We start from the raw sequence: 23,528 nt of genomic DNA on the forward strand, positions 1-23,528 counted from the left end.
TGAAAAGGCACCGGATTTTGTACCAGATGAAGGGACAAGATAAAACCCCAGAAAAACAAATATATGAGGTGCAGATAAGCAACCTTCCAGAAAAAGAATACAGAATTATGATAGTGAAGATGATCCAGGACCTTGGAAAAAGAATGAGGGCAAAGATCGAGAAGATGCAAGAAATGTTTAACAAAGACCTAGAAGAATTAAAGAACAAACAAACAGAGATGAACAATACAATAACTGAAATGAAAACTACACTAGAAGGAATCAATAGCAGAATAACTGAGGCAGGAGAACAGATAAGTGACCTGGAAAACAGAATGGTGGAATTCACTGCCACAGAACAGAATAAAGAAAAAAGAATGAAAAGAAATGAAGACAGCCTAAGAGACCTCTGGGACAACATTAAACACAACAACATTTGCATTATAGGGGTCCCAGAAGGAGAAGAGAGGGAGAAAGGACCAGAGAAAATATGTGAAGAGATTATAGTCAAAAACTTCCCTAACATGGGAAAGGAAATAGCCACCCAAGTCCAGGAAGCACAGACAGTCCCATACAGGATAAACCCAAGGAGAAACACGCCGAGACACATAGTAATCAAATTGGCAAAAATTAAAGACAAAGAAAAATTATTAAAAGCAGCAAGGGAAAAATGACAAATAACATACAAGGGAACTCCCATAAGGTTAACTAACAGCTGATTTCTCAGCAGAAACTCTACAAGCCAGAGGGAGTGCCACGATGTATTTAAAGTGATGAAAGGGAAGAACCTACAACTAAGAGTGCTCTACCCGGCAAGGATCTCATTCAGATTCAATGGAGAAATCAAAAGCTTTATAGACAAGGAAAAGCTAAGAGAATTCAGCACCACCAAACCAGCTCTACAACAAATGCTAAAGGAACTTCTCTAAGTGGGAAACACAAGAGAAGAAAAGGACCTACAAAAACAAACCCATAACAATTAAGAAAATGGTAATAAGAATATGCATATCGATAATTACCTTAAACATGAATGGATTAAATGCTCCAACCAAAAGACACAAGCTCACTGAATGGATACAAAAACAAGACCCATATATATGCTGTCTACAAGAGACCCACTTCACACCTAGGGACACATACAGACTGAAAGTGAGGGGATGGAAAAGGATATTCCATCCAAATGAAAATCAAAAGAAAGCTGGAGTAGCAATACTCATATCAGATAAAAGACACTTTAGAATAAAGAATGTTACAAGAGACAAGGAAGGACACTACATGATGATCAAGGGATCAATCCAAGAAGAAGATATAACAATTATAAATATATATGCACCCAACATAGGAGCACCTCAATACATAAGGCAACTGCTAACAGCTATAAAAGAGGAAATCGACAGTAACACAATAATAGCGGGGGACTTTAACACCTCATTTACACCAATAGAGACCATCTAGACAGAAAATTAGTAAGGAAACACAAGCTTTAAATGACACAATAGACCAGAGAGATTTAATTGATATTTATAGGACATTCCATCCAAAAACAGCAGATTACACTTTCTTCTCAAGTGCTCACAGAACATTCTCCAGGATAGATCACCTCTTGGGTCACAAATCAAGCCTCAGTAAATTCAAGAAAAGTGAAATCATATCAAGCATCTTTTCTGACCACACGCTATGAGATTAGAAATCAACTGCGGGGGGGCTTCCCTGGTGGCACAGTGGTTGAGAGTCCACCTGCCGATGCAGGGGACGCGGGTCCATGCCCCGGTCCAAGAGGATCCCACATGCCGCAAAGCAGCTAGGCCCGTGAGCCATGGCCGCTGAGCCTGCGCGTCCAGAGCCTGTGCTCCGCAACGGGAGAGGCCACAGCAGTGAGATGCCCGCGTACTGCAAAAAAAACAAAAAACAAAAAACAAAAAAGACACATTCACCACAATGTTCACTGCAGCACTATTTACAATAGCCAGGTCATGGAAGCAACCTAAATGCCCACAGACGAATGGACAAAGATGTGGTACATATATGCAATGGAATATTACTCAGCCATAAAAAGAAACCAAATTGGGTCATTTGTAGAGACATGGATGGATCTAGAGACTGTCATACAGAATGAAGTAAGTCAAAGAGAAAACCAAATATGGTATATTAACGCATATATGTGGAACCTAGAAATGTGGTACAGATGAACCGGTGTGCAGGGCAGAAGTTGAGGCACAGATGTATAGAACAAACGTATAGACAACAAGGGGGGAAAGTGGTGGGGGAGGAGGGTTGGGATGAATTGGGAGATTGGGATTGACATGTATACACTAATATGTATAAAATAGATAACTAATAAGAACCTGCTGTATTAAAAAATTGAATTTAATTTAAAATTTTTTTAATAAACAACATTTTTTTAAAAACACAGAAAAAAAGTTCTTCCCTTCCCATAGGCATATTTATATGAATGAATTATTTCCATGCTTATATCTATAAATACAAAAAAGAGGAATAAAACCTACCTTGAACCAAAAAAGAAAAAAAAAAAAACCCAGAACTTACCAGTTATACAGAGGGAAACCCTATCAGGGCACTTGCTCCAGTGGTAAACAATTCTGAAGTTGGTCAGAGGTGGGGAACCGTCTCCCATGCAGCCAGCAGCCCCCGCACCCTGCAAGGAGCGTCCTCATTGCAAAGCTGGGGGACCGAGCCGAGGCGTCTGTGAGTAAACGTGAGCTGAGCCCCAGGCTAGCTGCTGCTGAACTGTTCCCACCCTTCCCAGGTAAAACACCTGAATATGTACAAGGGCTTGAAAGCGTAGAGGAAGGGCCGTGGAGCCACACCAGTGACAGCACGCAGGCCGACTTGGTGCCTGCAGGCCAGCCAGGATGGTCCTGGCCCCAGACGATCTTCTGGAAGCTTTCCATTTCCCTGCCTGAGATACCCCTCCTGTCCCGGCCCCCACTGCTTTTTTCCTTCCTCACCTCTGCCCGGAGAGAAATTCCAGCGGCAGGTATGGGTGACACATCCTCTTCTTTAGCAGGTGGCAGCCTGGCAACTCCTGCAGAAAGTCCAGCAGAGCCCCACTCACACCGGGCCACCCACAAAGCCGTGGCCCCTCACTCCCTCCCACCAGCCCAGCCCTGACACTGCTGACGGGGCAGAGAATATGGCGTCAGGCACAGCTGCAGGGGCTCTTGCTGCCTGGAGTGGTGTTTAGATTGACCTCAACCCAGGCACACCTGGGGAGAGCTGGCAGGCAGGGTCAGGCTGCCCAGGTCAGCCAATCCTCGTCCTTCAGGGGCTCATAGTTGCAGAAAACGGGCCTTGCTGAACCAGCCAGGTCCAAGGAACAGGTGTGGGCTCCTGAGAGTCAGCACAGACAAGGGGCTGCAGCCCTGGCTTGTTTTCTAATCATTTTATCTGGTCCATGAGTGGGAGACAACTTCAAGAAGACCCTCTCCTAATGAGAAGAACCCAGGAGTCAGGGAGAGGAGGGGTGGTGGGTGGAGACAGAGGCCTGGTGCCCCGGCTGCAGTGGAAGCCTCTGGAAGACCAGGTGGAGGGAGGCCGCGCAGAGTGAAGCCCAGGGTCACAGACCTGTTGGAGCTGCTGTTTGTTAGTTCAAGTCCTGCTCTGAGGTGCTCTGGGTCAGCTCTGAGCAACAGGTGAGCTGGGGGTGCTCTGCAATGAGGGCTATGTGCACGGTTCCTGTGTGCCCAGCCCTGCCGGGGGTGCCTGCCCAGGTGAGCTCCAAATCCTGGGAGGGGCCTGACCACGAGAGCCTCGTGGGCTGCTGGGTACCTGCCCAGGTGAGCTCCATATCCTGGGAGGGGCCTGACCACGAAAGCCCCGTGGGCTGCTGGGTACCTGGTAAAGGACCTCAGGACAGTCAGTGAAGCCACTGAGGATATACATCCAGTAGTCCCTAATTCCTACACCCTGCTGGTCATTCTACCATCCACCAGGACATGGTATTCTGTATTAGACTTCAATGATGCCTTCTTCTGTATTCCATTAGTCCCAGAGTCACAAGAAATTTTGGCTTGTGAGTGGCAGGACACAACATACAACAAAATCAATACTGCTGGGCCGCCTGTCCCAAGGGTTCAAAAATTCCCACACCATCTTTGGGGAAACGTTAGCTGAAGACCTAAAAGTTCTACCTCTGGAAAAGGGAACCCTCCTTCAATATGCAGATGACATTCTGATCGCCAGCCCTACTAAGGAGGCCTCTGAACTACCTAGTCAAGAAAGGATAGAAGGTGTCCAAGAAAAAGGCTCAAATATCACAGACTAAGGTGACCTGCCTGGGCTTCATTCTCACAGAAGGTCAGAGAAGCCCATCCCAGGAAAGGGAAGAAGCCATTTGCAGCCTTACCCCTTCTAAAACTAGAAGACAGCTTAGGGGTTCCTGGGGAGGCCGGGGTTTGCTGCATCTGGATCCCTAACTACAGTCTAATAGCTGGGCCTCTATATGACATACTGAAAGGAAAAGATGATGATCCTTTTGAATAGAATCCAGAAGTGGCCTTTCAAGATCTAAAAGAGCAGTTAATTCAGGCCCTTGCCCTGGAACTCCCTAATTTAGCTAAACCCTTTGACCTTTACATTCCCGGCAGAAGGTGAATCGCCCTTGGAGTATTAGTGCAAAAACTGGGACCACTTGAAATGCAACAATGAGTATGCCCTCCAGGTAGGAGAAACCACAGTAACCAAGGGCTGGACCCGCCACCCCATCTGGCCAGGATATTGGGAGTATCTAAAAACCTGGAAATCAGCAGCCTGCAAGGCCAGCTCCCTCCTAAGGGAAAAGGACCCCACGTGGTGATCCTAACCACCCACCATGCCCTGAAGTTGCAGGGGTCGCTCCGTGGACACACTGACCTCGAGTGAGGAGGCCCTCCAACTCCAACCTCCAGAGAGACAACCGGGGGCAACGGGCCCCCATGACGACTCGTGTGACCATCACTTGACCTGGAGTTTCTCTCAGAAAACAACAAGAGTGTGCCCCGAAAGAGCAGACTACTGCTTGCAGGACTTACTGCACCCAGAGGGGAGCTAATAAGCTTGGCGGGGGAACCGTATATCACGCTGTCACCATAGAAAAGCCTACAGACACCACGGTGACGGCGGCCAATGAGACCGGCTGGACTCCTGGCTACTTCAAAAGGCCGTTGAATCAGTGGCCGTCATGGTCCTGGATCACCACCGGCCCTGGACTGTCTGGGAGTTGACCAGGCAGGGCTCTGACACCTGGTGCTGTTTGTACGTTAATTCAGGGGCCTAATTAAAGAAAGCGCAGACTACTGGTCAGAGCATCTAGGCTGGCAGAAACCGTCAGCCTAAGGTCGCCGAGCAAATGTGGGACGGGGTAAAACCTGCCCCCCCAGCGTCTCTGCGCATCTCTTTTCTGGACCCTTAAAGGTCATTAGAATCTATAACACTTCCAATGCTGGTGCTCAGGCGGACGAGCAGTGAGGCAGGAGGCCTGGGGACAATCAACCTCACCTGGAGACTGCTGGGGAGAAGTTCCGCCCCTCCCCCCGGGTATGAGGACTCCCAACTCAGCACGAAGCAGTTACAGAAGAGGGGTCTGCACCCTCAGCACCCCAAGAATGAGGAACGGGACAAAAGGCAGAGGAGGGGTTTGTCACCGGCAAAGCCCATGAAAAATTCCTGGCAGATAAAAATAGAATCTGGGCAACAAAATAAAGTCTAACCTTTTTTTCCTTTGTGCTTTGTCTAATTTCACGTGCTCCTAGGGTTCCGCTTGCAGAGGTCCCACACCCGGCACTTCAGACCAGATTTCTTAGTACAGAGTGGCTGGGTCGACACCTCAGCTCACCGTGCCCCGTGCAGACTCTGCGACATAGAGCCTGAGCTGCAGCCAACCCGGCCCTCGAGAGCTCTGCTGCCGGGATCCCTACACAGCAGCCCCGCCCACAGCCCGCGGGGGAGTGCACGCTCTCACCTGTCCATTCTCTGATCAAAACATAAAGTTTTCCTTTGCTTCTGAACCAAACTCAGTCTCGTTCTGTTGGCTCCAATGACACCGGGCAGTGGACCCTCGTTGGGGCCCATTCTGGAGGATCAGTAACAGAATTTGAGAACATTGTAACTTCAGTGAACAGATGTGTGAACCAAACTGTAATGAACGTAGAGCAGTGTATAACGCTTGTGTAAAATAAGATGTTTCTAACACTTCCATTTGATATTTCCATCACTTGATTATAAGCAAGTTCAGTGGAGGGTTTTTGTCTTATTTGTCAGGTCAAGTTTAGAGAAATTAAGTGATTTTTTTCCAAGGATGTACAACTAATAATCTTGGCTGAAGCTTCAATCTTCTTTTGAATGCTTTTCCATTGAAAATGATACCTCTCTTTCAGCTCCCCCATTTCTGAGGAATATAAAATCCTATAACTTATTGTTACCAAAGGGGAAAGGCAGGGGGAGGGATAAATTAAGAGTTTGGGATTAACACATACACACTGCTATGTATAAAATAGATCATCAACGAGGACCTACTGTATAGCACAGGGAACTACACTCAATATTTTGTAATAACCTATAAGGGAAAAGAATCTGAAAAAGAATAGATATCTATATCTACATCATCTATCAACGCCAGATAAAATGTAACCTAAGGGAGGCCGATGGTGACCGCTTCTGACCCTCAAGACTTCAATCATCTAAAGCTTGGACTCTGCCTACTGCCCAAGGCCCTCCATGAACATGCGTATACCCATAGCTTAAAACTTCCCCAGTTTGGGAGTTTGGGGAGACACTTTTGACAAGATCCCTGGTGTTCTCCTTACTTGCTGCAAGTAATAAATCCCTCCTTCTCCCAATCTCTGGCTGGGTTGTGTCTTTTGGCTCGACACCCACCAAGAGGCAAACCCAGTTTTCTGGTAACATCTCTCCATCCAGACCCCCAACCAGCACTCGTGGTCCCACCTTGACAATAATTCTACAGTCAGTTGTCTTGCTTCCAGTACATGGAAATCATGTTATGTTTCTGTGACCAAAGCTAGGTAAGGGGCAGAAACACTCTCCCCATTTTATCTTGTGAAGCCCCCTCTGCAGATCCATTGTCCTCGAATTTGATGCCTCATTTTTTTTTTTTTTTTTTTTTTTTTTTTTTTTGCGGTATGCGGGCCTCTCACTGTTGTGGCCTCTCCCGTTGTGGAGCACAGGCTCCGGATGCGCAGGCTCAGCGGCCATGGCTCACGGGCCCAGCCGCTCCGCGGCATATGGGATCCTCCCAGACTGGGGCACGAACCCGTATCCCCTGCATCGGCAGGCGGACTCTCAACCACTGCGCCACCAGGGAGGCCCGATGCCTCATTTTAATGGAAAACACTTGCAGGGCTTTTTGGTTTTATTTATATCTCATTTCTGAAGCCTTTTTAGACCTACATTGCTTAAACATACAGATTACTCCTAAATGCCCCTTCTACTTTGAGATTTAAAATTCTCCCAGTGTTTTTTCTAATATACTTATTATTCCATTTGTTGCGTTTAAATCTTTGACCGTATGTTGTTTATTTTGTCTCATCAGATTTTAGTTAATTACCTAGTTTTCCCCTGAATAAAGTAATACTCACCCCAAACAGTTCTTGCCCAAACTGCATTTTACAAGGAAGGGAACAGGTGGGCCTAGGAGAAAGTTCGGGAGCACGACTACAATCCGGTGGAGCAAAGATTCTTGTTCAGGGCACTGGATGGCCACATCCACCCTAAAAACCCACCGCCCACTTGAGGCTCCAGGATTAAGACGGGCTGCCTGACGGCGGGCGGAAAAGACAATCAATGAAAACCGCCAAGCTGCGCCTGCGCGCTGGAGGCTTCCTTTCAGACATGCGCGGGACCCAGAGCAGCCAATCCCCGAGCGGTGGGGCGGGACCTTCAGCGCGCTCCGCACCCTCCCGGTCGCCTATTGGCGGGACCGCTTCAGTCGCAGCACCGATTGGTGGCTTGTGCCTGACGGGGCTTTACCAACCGCCTCCGCACCCTTCGCTTCGCCTCACCTCAGGAGGACGCGAAGCTGTTGGAGGTGGAACGCGCGCCGGGCCGGGGTGGGTTACGCGAGGGGACAGCGGGGAGACTGACGGGAACACGCCCTGCGAAACCCTTATAAACCCTCAGCCCGAGGCCTTCAAATTCCAGGCTAGGAGGCCCCAGATTCCCACACCCTGAGGGGCTCCAAATCCCATCAGCTCGGAGGGACCCCGGGTCCTAACCTGAGGGACCTCACATCTCCTCAGCTTCAGGGACCCAAAGTCCCTTCACCCACAGAAATACAAAGTCCCCTAATGCTTTGACCCCCCAAATACCTGGAGTAACCCCTAGAGGTTAGATGCCCTAAAAATAGCACCTGCAGAGAGACCACAGTTCCCTAACCTCAGAGGCACCGACTACCCTCAGCGCGGGAACTCTTAACCGCTTCAGCCTCAAAGACCCCAGCTACCCTCGGTGTGGGAGAACCTAAAGCCCCTTAACGAGAGACCCCCGATTTCCTCAGGCTCAAAGGTGCCAAGTTCTCTCAGCCTGCGCCTCCTACATCCCTTTAGCCAAAAGACGCCAAATACCATCAGCCTAAGGGACCCCGAATCCCCTCGGGTCTGAGGAGCCCCAATTCCCTCAGCCGGAGTGACCCAAATCTCCTCAGGCTGAGCGATCTGTCCCTTAGACATAGAAGGCACGTTATGCCCAGATTTTTCTGGAGTCCCCAGGTGGAGATCCCCAAAACCCTTCTTGGAGAAATAGTCCCTGTCCCTCGCTGGAACAGAGCCCTTCTTGTCAAGCTGACCCCAGTCCAGCAGCCCGGGGCTCCCAGGTCTCCTTGGGACTCCTTCAGACACCCACAGACTCAGCCCTCCCAGCGCCTTTCCTCCGAGGGGCCGAGTTGCAGGGGGACCAAAGAAACCGAATCTAGTTCACATTAGGCTGGGCTGTCGTGGCTGCTGAGGATCCGTCCACCCCTTCAATACCCTCCACATCCTCTACTCCTTGCTGGGGTCCTCACACCTTCCTGCTCGGGATGCCCCAGCCGAGGAACACAGACCTGGCTCTGGGCAGGGGCCTGGGCTACCTCAGCACCTTCTCCTTCCACAGGCACCTTGGCCTTGAGGCGGTCCCAGGACCATGAGCACCGACAGGTGGCCGGAGGAGAGCACCGAGGGAGATGCTGGGAGAACAGAGTGGAAGCCCACGGTGAGCGGTGGAGGAGGCAAAGCCGGGCTCTAAGCCGGCTCTACAGGAGGGACAGGGAGCTGGTCCCTGGAGGACCACAGACTCCTGGCCTGCACCGCTGGGTGACCTTCTCTGTGAAGGTACACAGGATGGGGGTGCCTGGTCCTGTCTAAGATGGTGGGGCAGGGCGGGGGATGGGGACAGGACACTGTAGCATCGTCAACTGCTCTGTGTCCAGGGAGAGTTAGGAAAATGCTCAGTGTTTGCTCAGTTAAGCAGGACACAGTCAGGAAGGAAAGTCTTCGTCCTTGTCTCTCACAGAGACCACCCAGCGGCATCAGGCTACACCCTGCACAAGGTGAAGGAGAGGGCCCAGCTCTAAGTTCTGACTTAGATTAGTAAGTCACTGATGAAATCTATTATTTTCTCTAGGCCAAAGATGCTTTCAAAGACATTTCCACATACTTCTCCAAGGAAGAATGGACAGAGATGGGAGAATGGGAAAAAATCCGATATAGGAATGTGAAAAAGAACTATGAAGCACTGATTACTATAGGTAACAGGAAATGCTGGGTGCCTGTGAGCCTGGGAAACGGGAACCAGGTCTTAGGTCTCAGTGTTAGCTTGGCTCTCTCTTAGGTGGCTTCATCTGCTCACAGTTCCCTTCTGTGTGGAGACTAACCTGCAGGAAATTTGTGTTCTTTTGTATTCAGTGTGGGCCTGGCCCTGGCAATGCAGAGCTCACCTCTTGCCTTGTTCTAGACTCTCCCAGCCCATCCTACCGAGTCACACTGACTTTGTGGCACTTTCCATTGCCTCTGGGCTTTGTTCCTCCTTCCAGCTCTTCCCTTTTGGAACAAAGATTTTGCTTCTTTCCAGGTCTCAGAGCCCCTTGGCCAGCTTTCATGTGTCACTGCAGGCAGGCCATCAAACCCCAGGTGGATGACCCTGAGGATTCTGATGAAGAATGGACTCCAAGGCTGCAAGGTGAGGGGCCAGGAAGATTTAGAGGTGTCTTCCTGAAACCAACCTGGGTTTAGGTCTCAGCTGCATCTCAGGCATTAGCAAAAAAAACCCCATAATTTTTCACCAAACAAGCAAGATGCAAAACAGAATATTATACAGTAAAAGACTATCCATATAAAGTTTTTAAATATGTAAAATAATTAGCCTCCCCTTCTCTGCCATCCGATGTGCGGTTGACTCTGCCCCTCACCATGTCTTCTCACAAGACTCACGATCAAGCGATTCCTGGGCAAGAAACAAAAGGAGAATCGTCCCATTCCCCAGTGGACTCAAATGAAAACTGGTGGGCTTCCCCGGTAGCGCAGTGGTTGAGAGTCCGCCTGCCGATGCAGGGGACACGGGTTCATGGCCCTGGTCTGGGAAGTTCCCACCTGCCGCGGAGTGGCTGGGCCAGTGAGCCATGGCCGCTGAGCCTGCGCGTCCAGAGCCTGTGCTCCACAACGGGAGAGCCCACAACAGTGAGAGGCCTGCGTACCGCAAAAAAAAAAAAGGAAACTGGTAATAAAACCAGGTACAACTCCAAGAGAAGACACTGGAGAAGAAGCAAGCTGGGTCTATAAGGAGCCACACATGAGGTGGCACACGTATTTATGCTGTGGAACGTCACTTGCATCTTACCATATCACTCTGAAAACATCACTACTATCTGGACAAATGCATCCATTTGTTTCATTGCGAAAAAAATGATTTTTCTCCTTGTGTCAGTGTTTCTGCATTAGTGCTTTGGTTCAGTAATAAATATGAGAACTTTTGTTGGAAAAATATATATATATATATATTGTTTATAGGTACATTAAAAGGCCGTAAATGTATAAAAATTTGAATGTGAATAAGAAGTACCAAATTCATCACCAAAGGAGTAAGTGCTGGCAGGTGGCTTCACTGTGTCTTGGTTAGTTTTTTGTTTGTTTTTATTTTGTTTTTGAATTTTGAAATAGAAATTAAAAGACCCGCAGTGGTTGTGGCAGAATGGTGACATAATACTGAATGGAGGTGGATGTATAGGTTTTCCAGTATAATTCTCAATAGTTTTCTTTTTTTTTTTTTTTGGCTGTGTTGGGTCTTCGTTGTTGCATGTGGGGTTTCTCTAATTGCGGCGAGCAGGGGCTACTCTTCTTTGTAGTGCATGGGCTCCTCGTTGCAGTGGCTTCTCTCTTGTTGTGGAACACGGGCTCTAGGTGCGCAGGCTTCGGTAGTTTCAGCACGCGGGCTCAGTAGTTGCAGCATGCGGGCTCAGTAGTTGTGGCACACGGGCTTAGTTGCTGCACGGCATGTGGGATCTTCCCGGACCAGGGCTCGAACCCATGTCCCCTGAATTGGCAGGTGGATTCTTAACCACTGCGCCACCAGGGAAGTCCCGAGTGCATAGGAAGATTTTTGAGTGTTGACTTTGTATCCTGCAACTTTGCTAAATTCTTTTATTAGTTCTAACAGTGTTTTCTGTGGAATTTTAAAGATTTTCTATGAATAAAATCATGTCATCTGTGAACAAACCTAATTTTACTTCTTTCTTTCCAAATTGGAAGCCTTTTGATTCCTTTTCTTATCTAATACCCTGGCTAGAACTTCTAGTACTATGTTGAATAGAAGTGGTGAGAGTGGGCATCCTTGCCTTTTTTCTTGACCTTAGAAGAGATCACTTTTTCCACCAATGAGTATGATGTTAGAGGTGGACTCTTCATATATGACCTTTATTATATTGAGGTAATTTCCTTCTATTCCTACTTTGTTGAGTATTTTTGTCATGAAGTAAATTTATTAGATACTTTATGAACATAGGATGAAGCACAGATGAGGTTTTGTCTATTTTTTTTTTAATTTTAAGAAAACTATGTGATGCTCCCAGTGGAAGCATAGGCGTTGATCATACAGAAATCATTTTCCATCTGCCCTTTGGTAATCCTTGTACTTGTCACTCTCTGGTTCAGAATTCTGTGTCCTTAATTCAGATGCCCAGAGTTTGGAAACATTTACCAACCAAAACACTGATTTCTCATCATCTTTTAGTTAAACCTTCTTGGGTGGCCTTCAGAGTGGAGCACAGTAAACACCAGAAGGTAAGTATTTCCCAAATCCTGTTGACAAGAAAACCTTCCTCATGGATCCAATCAAAGGTAAGAATAGGAGAATACACAGAGTATCCTAGAAACTGCTGCTTCCTTTCATGGTTCTTTAGCACAATGTCTGATATCATCATCATTTTTATAGTTAATAAGAATAGCAACAATAGTAGGTTGTTCTATTTTCACATTATTTTCATAATATTTCAGACTCTATTTTAAGCATTTTACATGAATAAACTCACTTTAAACCTTAAAACAATCCTGTCGTACCTATAGGTAGTGTAACTATCACCATTTATATTGAATAGATCAAGAAACTGAGGTAAAGAAATGTTTGATTATATGCCTGAGATCACAGTATCACTGGTAGTGCAATCTCATCCAAAGCTCCTTCTCTAAAACACTTACAAGCTGAGTAGAACTTCCATAGTTTTATGAAGTTTACAGTGTCTTATTCATACATCTTTATATCATTCATCTGATGGATGATTTCAACCTCAGTTCTTTTCTGCTACGCCAAAGTGAGTGACATGCTAAGACCATCTGACTAAGGGAACCTTACAGATCTGTAGGCAATTTGTAGAGTGGATTGTCCGAGACGAAGAAGTAGATGGATCCCCAACCTCAGAGCCTCCTCCTACTCTAATAAGAGGAAGCATCTCCCAGCCCTGACTGGCTTCAAGTTTGATAATTGAAAAATGACAAATAAGAAAATAACTTAAGGACTTCATATAGGTTACTCGCATTTCAACAGAAACTCATCCCTCTGGAACTGATTTCAAATGCTCATTCTTGCAGGAGGAAGTAACAGCTCCTTCCTCTGAGCTCTAATTAGGCAACTCTCATGTTTGGAATCATTTGTTTAGCCTGCCCCTGCGTTGCAAACTTTGAGAGCCTGGTCCATACCCGTTTCTTCACAGAAGTCCCAGGCCCAGCTCAAGGCCCCTGAGGGCCCCCTGGATGTTTTCTGAATGAGTGACTCCACATTTAAACATTCACCTAGAAGTAAGAGGGTCAGGGAGTGCTGAAGATAGTATCTGTGAGCTAGATTTCAAATAGGCAGACAGTTGAGGGGGTGAATTGATAGCAGGGCTGGACTCTCACATTCACACTGTATTAAATATCAATAGCTCACAAAACAACTTGGTGAACGTTATTAAATTTCATGTCCACTGTAACGTTAAGAATTAGCATGTATACCAATTTATGGATCAGGAAACAGGAGAACTAGCTAGTCGTACAGCCTCATTCAAGCAGAATCGATGGGAACCAGCTACTCTCATTCCAAACATTCTCTCTAGGATATGGCCACCTGCAGCTTTCAGCATCATTTTCTTTGGTGTCTAGATATGTTTCTGCCATACCATTTCTTTCTTCTCTTCCCAGTCTCACTGCTCTGTCACCTCATTTTCCAGAAGTGTTTTGTCCCCTCTGTACTTTTCCACATTTCCTCGTCCATCAGAGGTCCACTAATTAATAGAAGACCCCCTCTTTTTTTTTTCTATAAGCCCTTACCCCTCGGCTTCTTTCCCAGACTTTGTTGATTCTTCCCAATTATTCTCCCTGCCTCGCTCTCACTTTTACGGAGAAATTTGAAAGTTGAAGGGAAGGAACCTTAAGATATGGGTTCTAGTCTTGATTCACTACCCACTTAGGCCCTTTATTTACGCTCTAGTGTTCAGACTCCACCCGCCCCGGGTATTTCCAAGGGTTGTTGAAGTATTAACTAAAGTCATGCATGTGAAAACACTTCATAAGCCCTAAAGAACTAAAGAAATGCATGTTGTGTTTTACTGTGTGGCTCTCCCGTTGAAGGCAGTGCCCCCGGTGCCATTAAGTAATGAATCTAGTTTGAAGAAATTGCCAGGAGCAGCGCAACTGCAGAAGGCAAGTGGCCCTGCACAGGCCCAGAGACCAGCGCCCCCTCCCGGAGCAGCAAGCACCTCTGCACGGCACACTAGACAAAAGCTGGGTAAGAGAAAATAACTTGGGGTTTTAGTCCCTCTAATTTTTCTAGAAAGGCTGATTAGTATGGCCTAGGTGTGTGGGGTGGACTTGGGGTAGGTGTGCATTTAGGCTGGACTGATCTGAGACCTGAAGTTAGCACTGGGGCCTTGGGAAAATCTTACATGTTTTCTGAGGTCCTGAAAGTGAACATAAGGATACATAACTCGTATAGTGTTTGAAAGCATTAAATTGAATATAAAAGTACTGACACATACACGTTGTTCAAAAATCCATCTGTGATAACAGGGGCCATGCTTTCTTAGTTAAGGCCTCTGCTCAATGCCTAACATGTAATGTGCCTTAACAAATATTTTCTGAATGAGTAAATGTGTCAATGAACCATTTTCTAAGTAGAAAGGTTGGGAAGTTAAACCTAATAACGGGAAGAACAGGAAGCTAACATTGAACTGGGCGTCTGTAGTCAGTGTGGAGCCTCGGTCCCTCTGAACCAGTAGTTAAAGGGGGAAAAACCAAAGTGTACAGAAGGACAGGCGATAATCTGATGGGAGGGTATTTCACATTTTCTGATAAAACACTCCAGACCCCACCAACCTTGCTTACCTACTCTTCTGCAACTTAGAACGCAGAACAAAGCAGATTGAAGTGAAGATGTATAGCCTACGAGAAAGAAAGGTCCACGTGTACCAAGAGGTCAGCGAGCCCCAGGACGACGACTACCTCTGTGAGTGACCCCACTGGCCCAGTACAGAGAAGGCTGTTATGTCTTGCTACAATAATCTCACCTTAGCATTTGGTCCCCAAATCATCCCCTTTGTCTAGTGACTTGGGGTACAGGATTGAGGCCAAATGACATGAGCGCCCTGGTTCTCTCTGAAGGTCTTTACGACCAGGAACACGCACTTCCCTAATCCCTGCTGCTCTCGCCTCCAGATTGTGAGAAGTGTCAGAACTTCTTCATTGACAGCTGTGCTGCTCATGGGGCCCCTACATTTGTAAAGGACAGTGCAGTGGAGAAGGGGCATCCCAACCGCTCAGCCCTCGCTCTGCCCCCTGGATTAAGTATCAGACCATCAGGCATCCCTGAGGCTGGGCTTGGAGTATGGAATGAGGCATCCGATCTGCCGTTGGGTCTGCACTTTGGCCCCTATGAGGGCCGGATCACAGAAGATGAAGAGGCCGCCAACAGTGGATACTCCTGGCTGGTGAGAAACACCCACCTCTTCCCCTGTCCTCTGGCCTCCACATCCCTTCTGTGGGTGGGGGGGCCTCACCTTCAACACGCTAGGATGTGGATGGGGACCACACGGTTAGCTCTGTGTACTGACTGCGCTTTGCATGAACACGGAACTTCAACTTAAAGATCAGAGGCCAGGTGGGAGCATGGTGGTACAGGCACAAAGAAGCAGCTCCTCCCGTGCGGGGCCCTTGACCTGAGCGGACAAATAGACTCAGACGTGAGGATGGTGATTAAGGAGCTTATTGTGTGCTCACGATTGGCAGTTGCATCCATGCGGCTGAAGAGCACTGATGACAGCAGAGTGAAATAATTCTTCTATTACCTCCCACCAAAAAAAAAAAAAAAAAAAAAAAAGCCTTTAACTTCTTTTTCTGACACTCAGATCACCAAAGGGAGAAATTGCTACGAGTATGTGGATGGAAAGGACAAGTCCTGGGCCAACTGGATGAGGTAAGTCCAGTAGGTTTCCAGGTTCCAGAGAGGACAGTCATCTCTCTCTAGCCCATGTCCCTTTCCTTCTCAGACTGCCCCCCTCAATGGTTTTTACATCTTCTGTTCCTCTTTTTTCTCCATACAATGCTCTTTCATTTCAAGAGATGTCAGAAAATAGGAAATAAAAATATAGCATGTGTCCTCAAAATACGTCTCTGTGCTCAAGAAAATTGGGTTACTTGAAAACAACTTGAGGAGTCTAGATTCACCAGGAACACTTCTTTACCTAATTAACACTTATCAAGCACTCACTATTATGCTCCAGTTTAGAAAACGGAGTCCATTACTTAAACAGATCACATAACCCATGTCCTTACGGAGGACACACTGCAGACAGACATTAAGCAATTGACTTTAGGAATATTTAATCATAGTTTTCCTATTTTTCAAGAAGTGCACAGCACCAGCATAACCTGACGTAAGGGACCTTTAGTCTGTGCGGGCGGCCACCTTCCCAGCCTTGGTTCCAATGAGAACTGGGTTCTGAAGCTAGGGAACAAATGGACTGCAGGATGGTTGTGAGCAGCCCCTTTCTCTAAGGTCCCCTCCTTTCATCAGGGGAGGCAGAAAATGAATAAACTACTATTGTTCTGTGTTTCGAGCTAAGTCAGAGAGCTCTCTCCAAGTTTCTACAGGGGGAGGCAAGTGAATGGGGGCCCTGGATACACGTGGGGAGACTAGAGACAGGCCTCTCGAGAGAACGTAGGCTGGGGCTGAGTGCTGAGGGATGTGTGCTAAACTAGAAGCACCAAGTCCTGCGGAATAAAAACAGAACTTCACTGAGAGTTTAGAGAAGCCAGAGGTCACCAGTTTTATGGCCAGTCCAGGTGGAGACAGGTCTGGAATTGGGCTTTGGAAAACAGATAATTACATAAGGAGAGAAAAGCAATCCGGCCTGGATGAGCACGGGCAACAGCATCTGGAGATAGGGATTCACAGGACAAGGTCGAAGGTGTGAACAGCAGGTTCCCGAGCAGGAGCAGCGGCCGCTGGGGGCAGCACCAGGCCGCGAAGGCAAGGAGATGGCTTGGGTCTGACAGGTGGAGGGAACTCATCGCCTGCGCTTTCTTTCCCTTTCTTGGCCCCAACCCCAGGTATGTGAACTGTGCCCGGGATGAGGAGGAGCAGAACCTGGTGGCCTTCCAGTATCACAGGCAGATCTTCTACCGAACCTGCCGGGTGGTCAGGCCGGGCTGTGAACTGCTGGTCTTGTACGGGGACGAGTACAGCCAGGAGCTCGGCATCCAGTGGGGCAGCGGGTGGAAGAGCCAGCTCGCGACGGCGGGCAGAGGTGGGCGCCACCACTCTTCCAACGCAAAGCAAGAAGCACTCCTGGGGAGCTTTCATGGTCCGGCTCTTGATCAGAGTAAACTCCAGTCTGGAGTCAGTAAAATTTCAGTTAAGATGCTTCAGAAATTGATCCATAAGCCTTTGACTCTTAGGGAAATTTTTTATATTAAAATTTTTTCTTCTAATTTTTTTAATCCCTCATGCAAAAAATATATAACATCACATAGGGCTGAAAGGCTTAGAGGAAAAAAACAAGTTTTTGAGCACCTACCAGTTCTGTCACCTTTAGCCGTTTCTTCTTAATCTCCTCCATGTTTCTAGATGATATGTGTACACGTTGATGTGCATTCAGTCACCATTTCGGTTTGTTGTCACACGAGTTCATACACTGTCAGACAGGGCTCCACGAACTGGAAATAGAGATTGAACAGGACGGTCAGAATCACTGCCCTAGAGCAGCACGTGCCTCATACCTGACAGCAATTAGTGCTTTGAGGAAAAGTAGCCCAGAAAAAGTGCCTTGGATCAATGTGAGTGGAGGGGTGGGGTGTGGCACTCTCCAGAGACAGCATTTGTGGGCAAAGTGTTCCAGGCAGGGGAACGGCCAGTGCCGCAGCACCAGGGCAGGAAAGAGAGGCCATGCAGGTGGTCAGAGAAGGAAGCACAGAGGGAGAGGAAGCAGGCTGGACAGAACACGGAGGCCTCAGGGCCTGTGCTCCACGCACAGACATGGGGGTCCCCCTGGGTGACGTGAAACCATGCGGTTTTCAGCTGCAGGGGGCATGTTCTCTGCTCTAAGGTGATGCTTTGGCCCATTTTTTCAAAAGAGACAGCAGTGGGGAATCCGCTCAGAGGTCACTTCATCTCCAGGTGAGAGGGGAGAGTGGACTGGCTGAAGAAGGGCAGGAGCTGGGGTGTATTTTTAAACAGGACTTCCTACTGCATTTTAAACGGACTAAGCCTGACTGAAATCGATGAGGTGTGAATATTCGTGAGGCTTTCTGAGGAAGGGCGTACTTTCATTTTCCGCTTTATGGAAAACTGAGAGAGAAGCAATTCATGACCTAATTGGGGCATCAGGAGCCAGAGTCCTTTAGTCAGTGGGACCTGGAACACTCGGTCTTGTCCAATCTGAATCCCACGTACTCACAGAGATTCAGACACAATGGCTGCTCAACTAATATGTCTCTGTGAATGAGGAGCTCTAACCACTACCCCACCCTGCCTTCCACATCTGGAGATCTCCAGGATGAGTGCCCCTAACTTAATAAATTCCTTCCCCTTGTAGGAAGTCACTTGGGGTGATTCCACCTGTCATCAAGAGTGTTCTCTCCCAACAGGATAAAATACCTGTGGCCCCTCTGTCACAAAGTGATATAGGACTTTTCAGATACTCGTATGTGGGCAAAGGTCACTGCAGTTCCACCTCCTATAAGGAGTGACGCTGCCTCTGATGCTACTTGAAGGTCCCTAGTCAGGGCCACAGGTAGAAAAGGCCCTTGATACGGGCTTTCTGGATTTCTGAAGAAGACTGAGTAAAAATGGAATGGAAAAGTAGACTGTAAAGGCACACTTGCTGGGAGACAGAGCTTGCGCTGTCAACACTGAGATGATTAGTGGTTCAGGCCTTACCGGAGACAAACCATCTACCTGACCACAAGCTTCCTCTTTCAGCAGACCCAAAGCCCAAGATCCATCCGTGTGGCTCCTGCTCTCTGGCCTTCTCCAGTCAGAAAATCCTCAGCCAACACGTGGAACACAGTCACCCGTCTCAGGTCCTCCCGAGAACATCTGCAAGAGACCGCGTCCAACCACAGGATCCCTGCCCAGACTATCAAAATCGGCAGCAGCAATATTCTGATCCACACAGCTGGAGTGACAAACCTGAAGGTCAAGAGGTCAAGGAAAGCTCCAAACCTTTGCTGAAAAGGATAAGGCTGAGGAGGATTTCAAGGGCCTTTTCCTACTCTCCCAAAGGACAAATGGGGAGCTCTAGGGCACATGAGAGAATGATGGAGGCAGGGCCCAGCACAGGCCAGAAAGTGAATCCAGAGGACACAGGAAAATTACTTATGGGGGCAGGAGTATCAAGAGTTGTAAAAGTCAAGTACAGAGGCTGTGGGCAAGGCTCCAAGGATAGGTCTAGTCTCACCAAGCACCAGAGGACACACACAGGGGAGAAGCCCTATGTTTGCAGGGAGTGTGGGCGACACTTCAGTCAAAAGTCAAATCTCATCAGACACCAGAGGACACACACAGGGGAGAAGCCCTATGTTTGCGGGGAGTGTGGGCGACACTTCAGTCAAAAGTCAAATCTCATCGGACACCAGAGGACACACACGGGGGAGAAGCCCTATGTTTGTGGGGAGTGTGGGCAAGACTTCAGTCGTAAGTCACATCTCATCGGACACCAGAGGACACACACAGGGGAGAAGCCCTATGTTTGCGGGGAGTGTGGGCGAGACTTCAGTCGTAAGTCACATCTCATCAGACACCAGAGGACACACACAGGGGAGAAGCCCTATGTTTGCGGGGAGTGTGGGCGAGACTTCAGTCAAAAGTCACATCTCATCGGACACCAGAGGACACACACAGGGGAGAAGCCCTATGTTTGCAGGGAGTGTGGGCGAGACTTCAGTCGTAAGTCACATCTCATCAGACACCAGAGGACACACACAGGGGAGAAGCCCTATGTTTGTGGGGAGGGTGAGGGAGTCATTACCAATAAACCACATCTTAACCACGGGAGGATAAATGTAGCCACCGCATACCTCAGCTCTGAGGGAGCTTCAAAGGAAGTCTATGACCCCTTACATTCCCTAAGAGTGTGATGAGCACAGAAATAACTGGTTAAATAGATCCTCTGCTTTCATTATAAGAGAGAAGGTAGATAAACAGCAGAGAGTTTCTTAATTGCCCTGGAGATGTTCATACCAATCCCCTTCATGGTTTTTTGGACTCCTGTTTTAATAAATTTTGTCTCCATACAAATCTGAAGCCCAGACTGTGTACCTCATTCCCCCCTTATCACTGAAAGCAGTGGGGTCCAAGAGGGCCACAGAGAGCTCATACTCGCAGCCCCAGTCTCCATAGGAACTGAACCCCTGGAAGGGCATTCTACCTTGGCCTCTCCTCGTTCCTCTCTGGTTTCCTCTGACTTCTGTAGCCTCAAAGGTGAAGGCCTCGTACATGAATGTGTGCATGCCTGTGTGCCTGGCTCAATCTGGGGTATCTGGTCTCCCTTGCTCTCTCTTTGCTGTCCCCTCAGGGTCAGCACAGCATGTGGACTCCAGATCCAACCATAGTGGGTCAATTCTCAGCCCTGCCCTCACCAGCTGTGTGACCTAGGGCAAAGTGCTCAACCTCTCTGTGCCTCTTTTCTAATCTATAAAATGGGATGGGAGCGCCAGTCTTTTGGTTTGATAGATAAGCACAGGCAGATGGCTGAGAGTGCAAGCCCCGCCCTTTGTTGTTCTCTCCCTGCCCACGTCTTCCAGGTCTTTAGAGCTGGACAAAGAAGGGGCCACTCAGGCACTGGTCAGACACAGCTGCTTCACCTGCAGACTCGGCTGCCCTGATGAGGAGGTGAGAGGTCAGGATGCTCAGTGCGGGCAACCTCCCTTCCCACCGCTGCCCTTCCCGCTGAGCCTGGGCAGCCCCGGAGGCCCTGCACACACAGTCACCTGGGAAAGGCGGCCTTCGCCCACACCTTCTGAGAACGGAGTATGGAGCCGCGCCTGCAGGAACCGGGCCACCCGTGAGTCTCGGAACCTCTCCTGCCCCCCTGCACACAGTGTACTCGAAGCCGACACCGCAGCTTCTCTAACGCACGTGCCGTGTACCTGGGCCTGTGTGCTTCAGTGCAACGGTGTCGCCACCTTGAAATTCTTAACTGTTGAATATTTTATCCTTCAACTCACTTTTTCTAAGAGAAGTCTGGTGGAGAATGGGGCACGCTGTAAGCAGAGCCGAAGGGGGGAGCCCAGACCCCATGACTGCGAACAACGGCCCTTAGTCCCCCTCCCCATGCAGGCTTGTGAAGCATCTCTACGTGAACCATGTGCATGTCAATAACAAACATCCACTATTATTGTCTCCTTTCTTTCATGCTTTTTTAAGGGAACATGTGTGTCTGTGGCTTTGTTTCCCTATGGGAAGAGAAGCACCATAAACTTTCCATCTTCTGCGGCTCTCAGCAGGGGCCACGGCAGGGACGGAGTTGGGGGTGATGCCGGCAGAGGGGCTTCGACTGAAATACTGTGGGGGAGGGGCCCCAGAAACTTCCAGGGGCTTCTCACCTGCACCTCCCACCAGAGATGGCCCTAGAATCCCCTGCAAGGCTGAGCAGTTCAAGGCCTGCCCCCTCCCCTCCCCTCCCCTCCCGTCTGGCAACAAACCTCACTCCTGGTGAGGCCGCCAGCCCCCAAGACGCCCCGAGTCCCTGGCCCCCATCATCCGCGGCCTGCACAGAAGATGGATGACCTGTGTGGTGGCGGCGATGGTGTGCGACCTCACAGTTCAGGCACAAAAAGGCACTCCGGCCTCTCACCCAGTCTCGGCTCACCTCTAGCAACGGGGCTGGCGGTTTATACACCCTGCCGCCACCGGCAGCTGCTGGCAGCCACGATCCGCGTGCTGAAGTGGGGCTCGGAGGAATGTGCGTCGCCTGACATGCGCTGGGCTCAGCCGAGGCGCCTGTCCTGTCCCCGGGATGCCTGCAGGGCCTCCACCTGACACTGCGGGTGCCCTGGATGGGCACACAGGACACCAGCAGCCTCCACCACACGCGCCGCTCTGACTGCAGTGGCCCCATGGCTGTGCCAGCCCCACCTGCCTGCTGCTCTACCGGGACCCTAGCTGAGCAGGTGAGCGCGGAGCACAGAGGGTAAACTGGTCTTCGGCTGCCAGACTCAGCCTGGTCGGCCACTGGCCCAGCCAGTACCTGAGGCAGAGCTGCCTGTGGGGAGGGTGTCACCCGCAGACGCTGTCCTCAAAGCTCAGGCCCCTGAAAACTTACCAAAGAGGTTTTCTTAAGTTCGTTTTTAAAAGTAGGAGGCCGTTCATCTATCACCCAGAGAAAACTCCTGTAACATTCTGAAATATGTACTTTAAGATCTTATTTTGCAAGCTCTCGTGCTCGATGTCAACAGCTTTGTTTTTTTTTTTTTTCTCATAATATGCAGGTGTTTAGAAAAAAAAGAAATTTAGAAAGTACAGAAAATAAAAGCCACTCATAATTGTATAGGGAACACCAATTAATACAGCATCTGGTGACCACACACAGACACATGTGCACACACACAGGAACACACGTGCATGTTTTTCTTCTAAGAAATCTTTTGAGCCCCCATCTTACCTTGTCACCGGCCTCTGTTTTTGCTCACCAAGACGAGCCCGCTTTGGCCTCGTGACCGGTAGGTTTCCATGCAACTCAGAAGCAGGCGGGCAGCAGGGGCTGTGAGGGGTGGGCAACGCCTGGCCCTAAGTGAGGAGACAAGAGCGAGCGCTTCTCCTCCGGGTGCAGTACCTTCAGGGGCCACTGGGGGAGACACCGAGGAAGAAGCTTCTCAAACGCCTTCCCTTCAGTTTCCATGGTTACAACGTGCCCCACGTCCCGGGGTCGGAGCGGGGCTTAACAGACCTTCTCTTGTTGGACATGAAGTGTTTCCAGAGAGAATCTGTCCAGATCTTGGCCTGGCTTGCTGCAGGTTTACCCATGTGGTGCATTCGGGGCTCAAGGAAGTTCTGCAGCTCTCCGGGTTTAGGGCTAAAGCACACCCCGCCCTCACCCCTCCCGCGGTCACTGCGTCTTCCCCTCCAGAGGAAGGTGTCTGGGACTACTGACACTACCGAAGAGGACAAAGGCCATGGCTGGCCCAGGGCTGGGGTGCTCCCTGGGGAGCAGAGGGGACATAGGACACTCAGTGCTGGTCTCACCTGTCCTGCGTGCTTATCCTCCTTCTCGGTGGTTGTGCGGCTTTCTGCCCCCGGGGGGCCTGCCAGCCAGGGGCTCCCAAGACGCTGAAGGCTGGGGTTGGCGGAGGGAGTGCTGGATGACAGGAAACCCAAGACCCTCCAGCAGGTCAGTGCTGTGAGGACAAGACCTGGTCTCACTGGACGGCTAGGCCCTGTCCTTTCGGGACACCCTCTCTGGACCCCCGTCGGAGGTGTGGCTGTTTCCCCGATGCCCACCTTGGTCTCAGGAGGCAGAAGAGAGACTGGGTTATCCCTCCCACCTGCTGCCCGGGGAGTCACAAGGGCCCCTTCCCAAACAGTCGGAGCAGGCTTAGCAG

At 49.2% G+C, this 23,528-nt stretch overlaps 1 protein-coding gene across 1 annotated transcript; it reads left to right on the top strand.

The window, feature by feature from the left end:
- The first annotated feature begins 9,111 nt into the window (after nucleotides 1–9,111).
- On the top strand, nucleotides 9,112–21,309 carry LOC132479611 (histone-lysine N-methyltransferase PRDM9-like). Its single transcript, XM_060083145.1, has 11 exons — nucleotides 9,112–9,180; nucleotides 9,592–9,715; nucleotides 10,039–10,146; nucleotides 12,193–12,242; nucleotides 14,064–14,220; nucleotides 14,836–14,937; nucleotides 15,147–15,418; nucleotides 15,836–15,903; nucleotides 17,040–17,236; nucleotides 18,913–20,062; nucleotides 20,733–21,309. The coding sequence occupies exons 1-11, from the start codon at nucleotides 9,112–9,114 to the stop codon at nucleotides 21,307–21,309; spliced, it is 2,874 nt and encodes a 957-aa protein (XP_059939128.1).
- The last annotated feature ends 2,219 nt before the right edge of the window (nucleotides 21,310–23,528 follow it).

This window comes from Mesoplodon densirostris, chromosome 19 (genome assembly GCF_025265405.1).
Source record: "Mesoplodon densirostris isolate mMesDen1 chromosome 19, mMesDen1 primary haplotype, whole genome shotgun sequence".
Taxonomy (NCBI): Eukaryota; Metazoa; Chordata; class Mammalia; order Artiodactyla; family Ziphiidae; genus Mesoplodon; species Mesoplodon densirostris.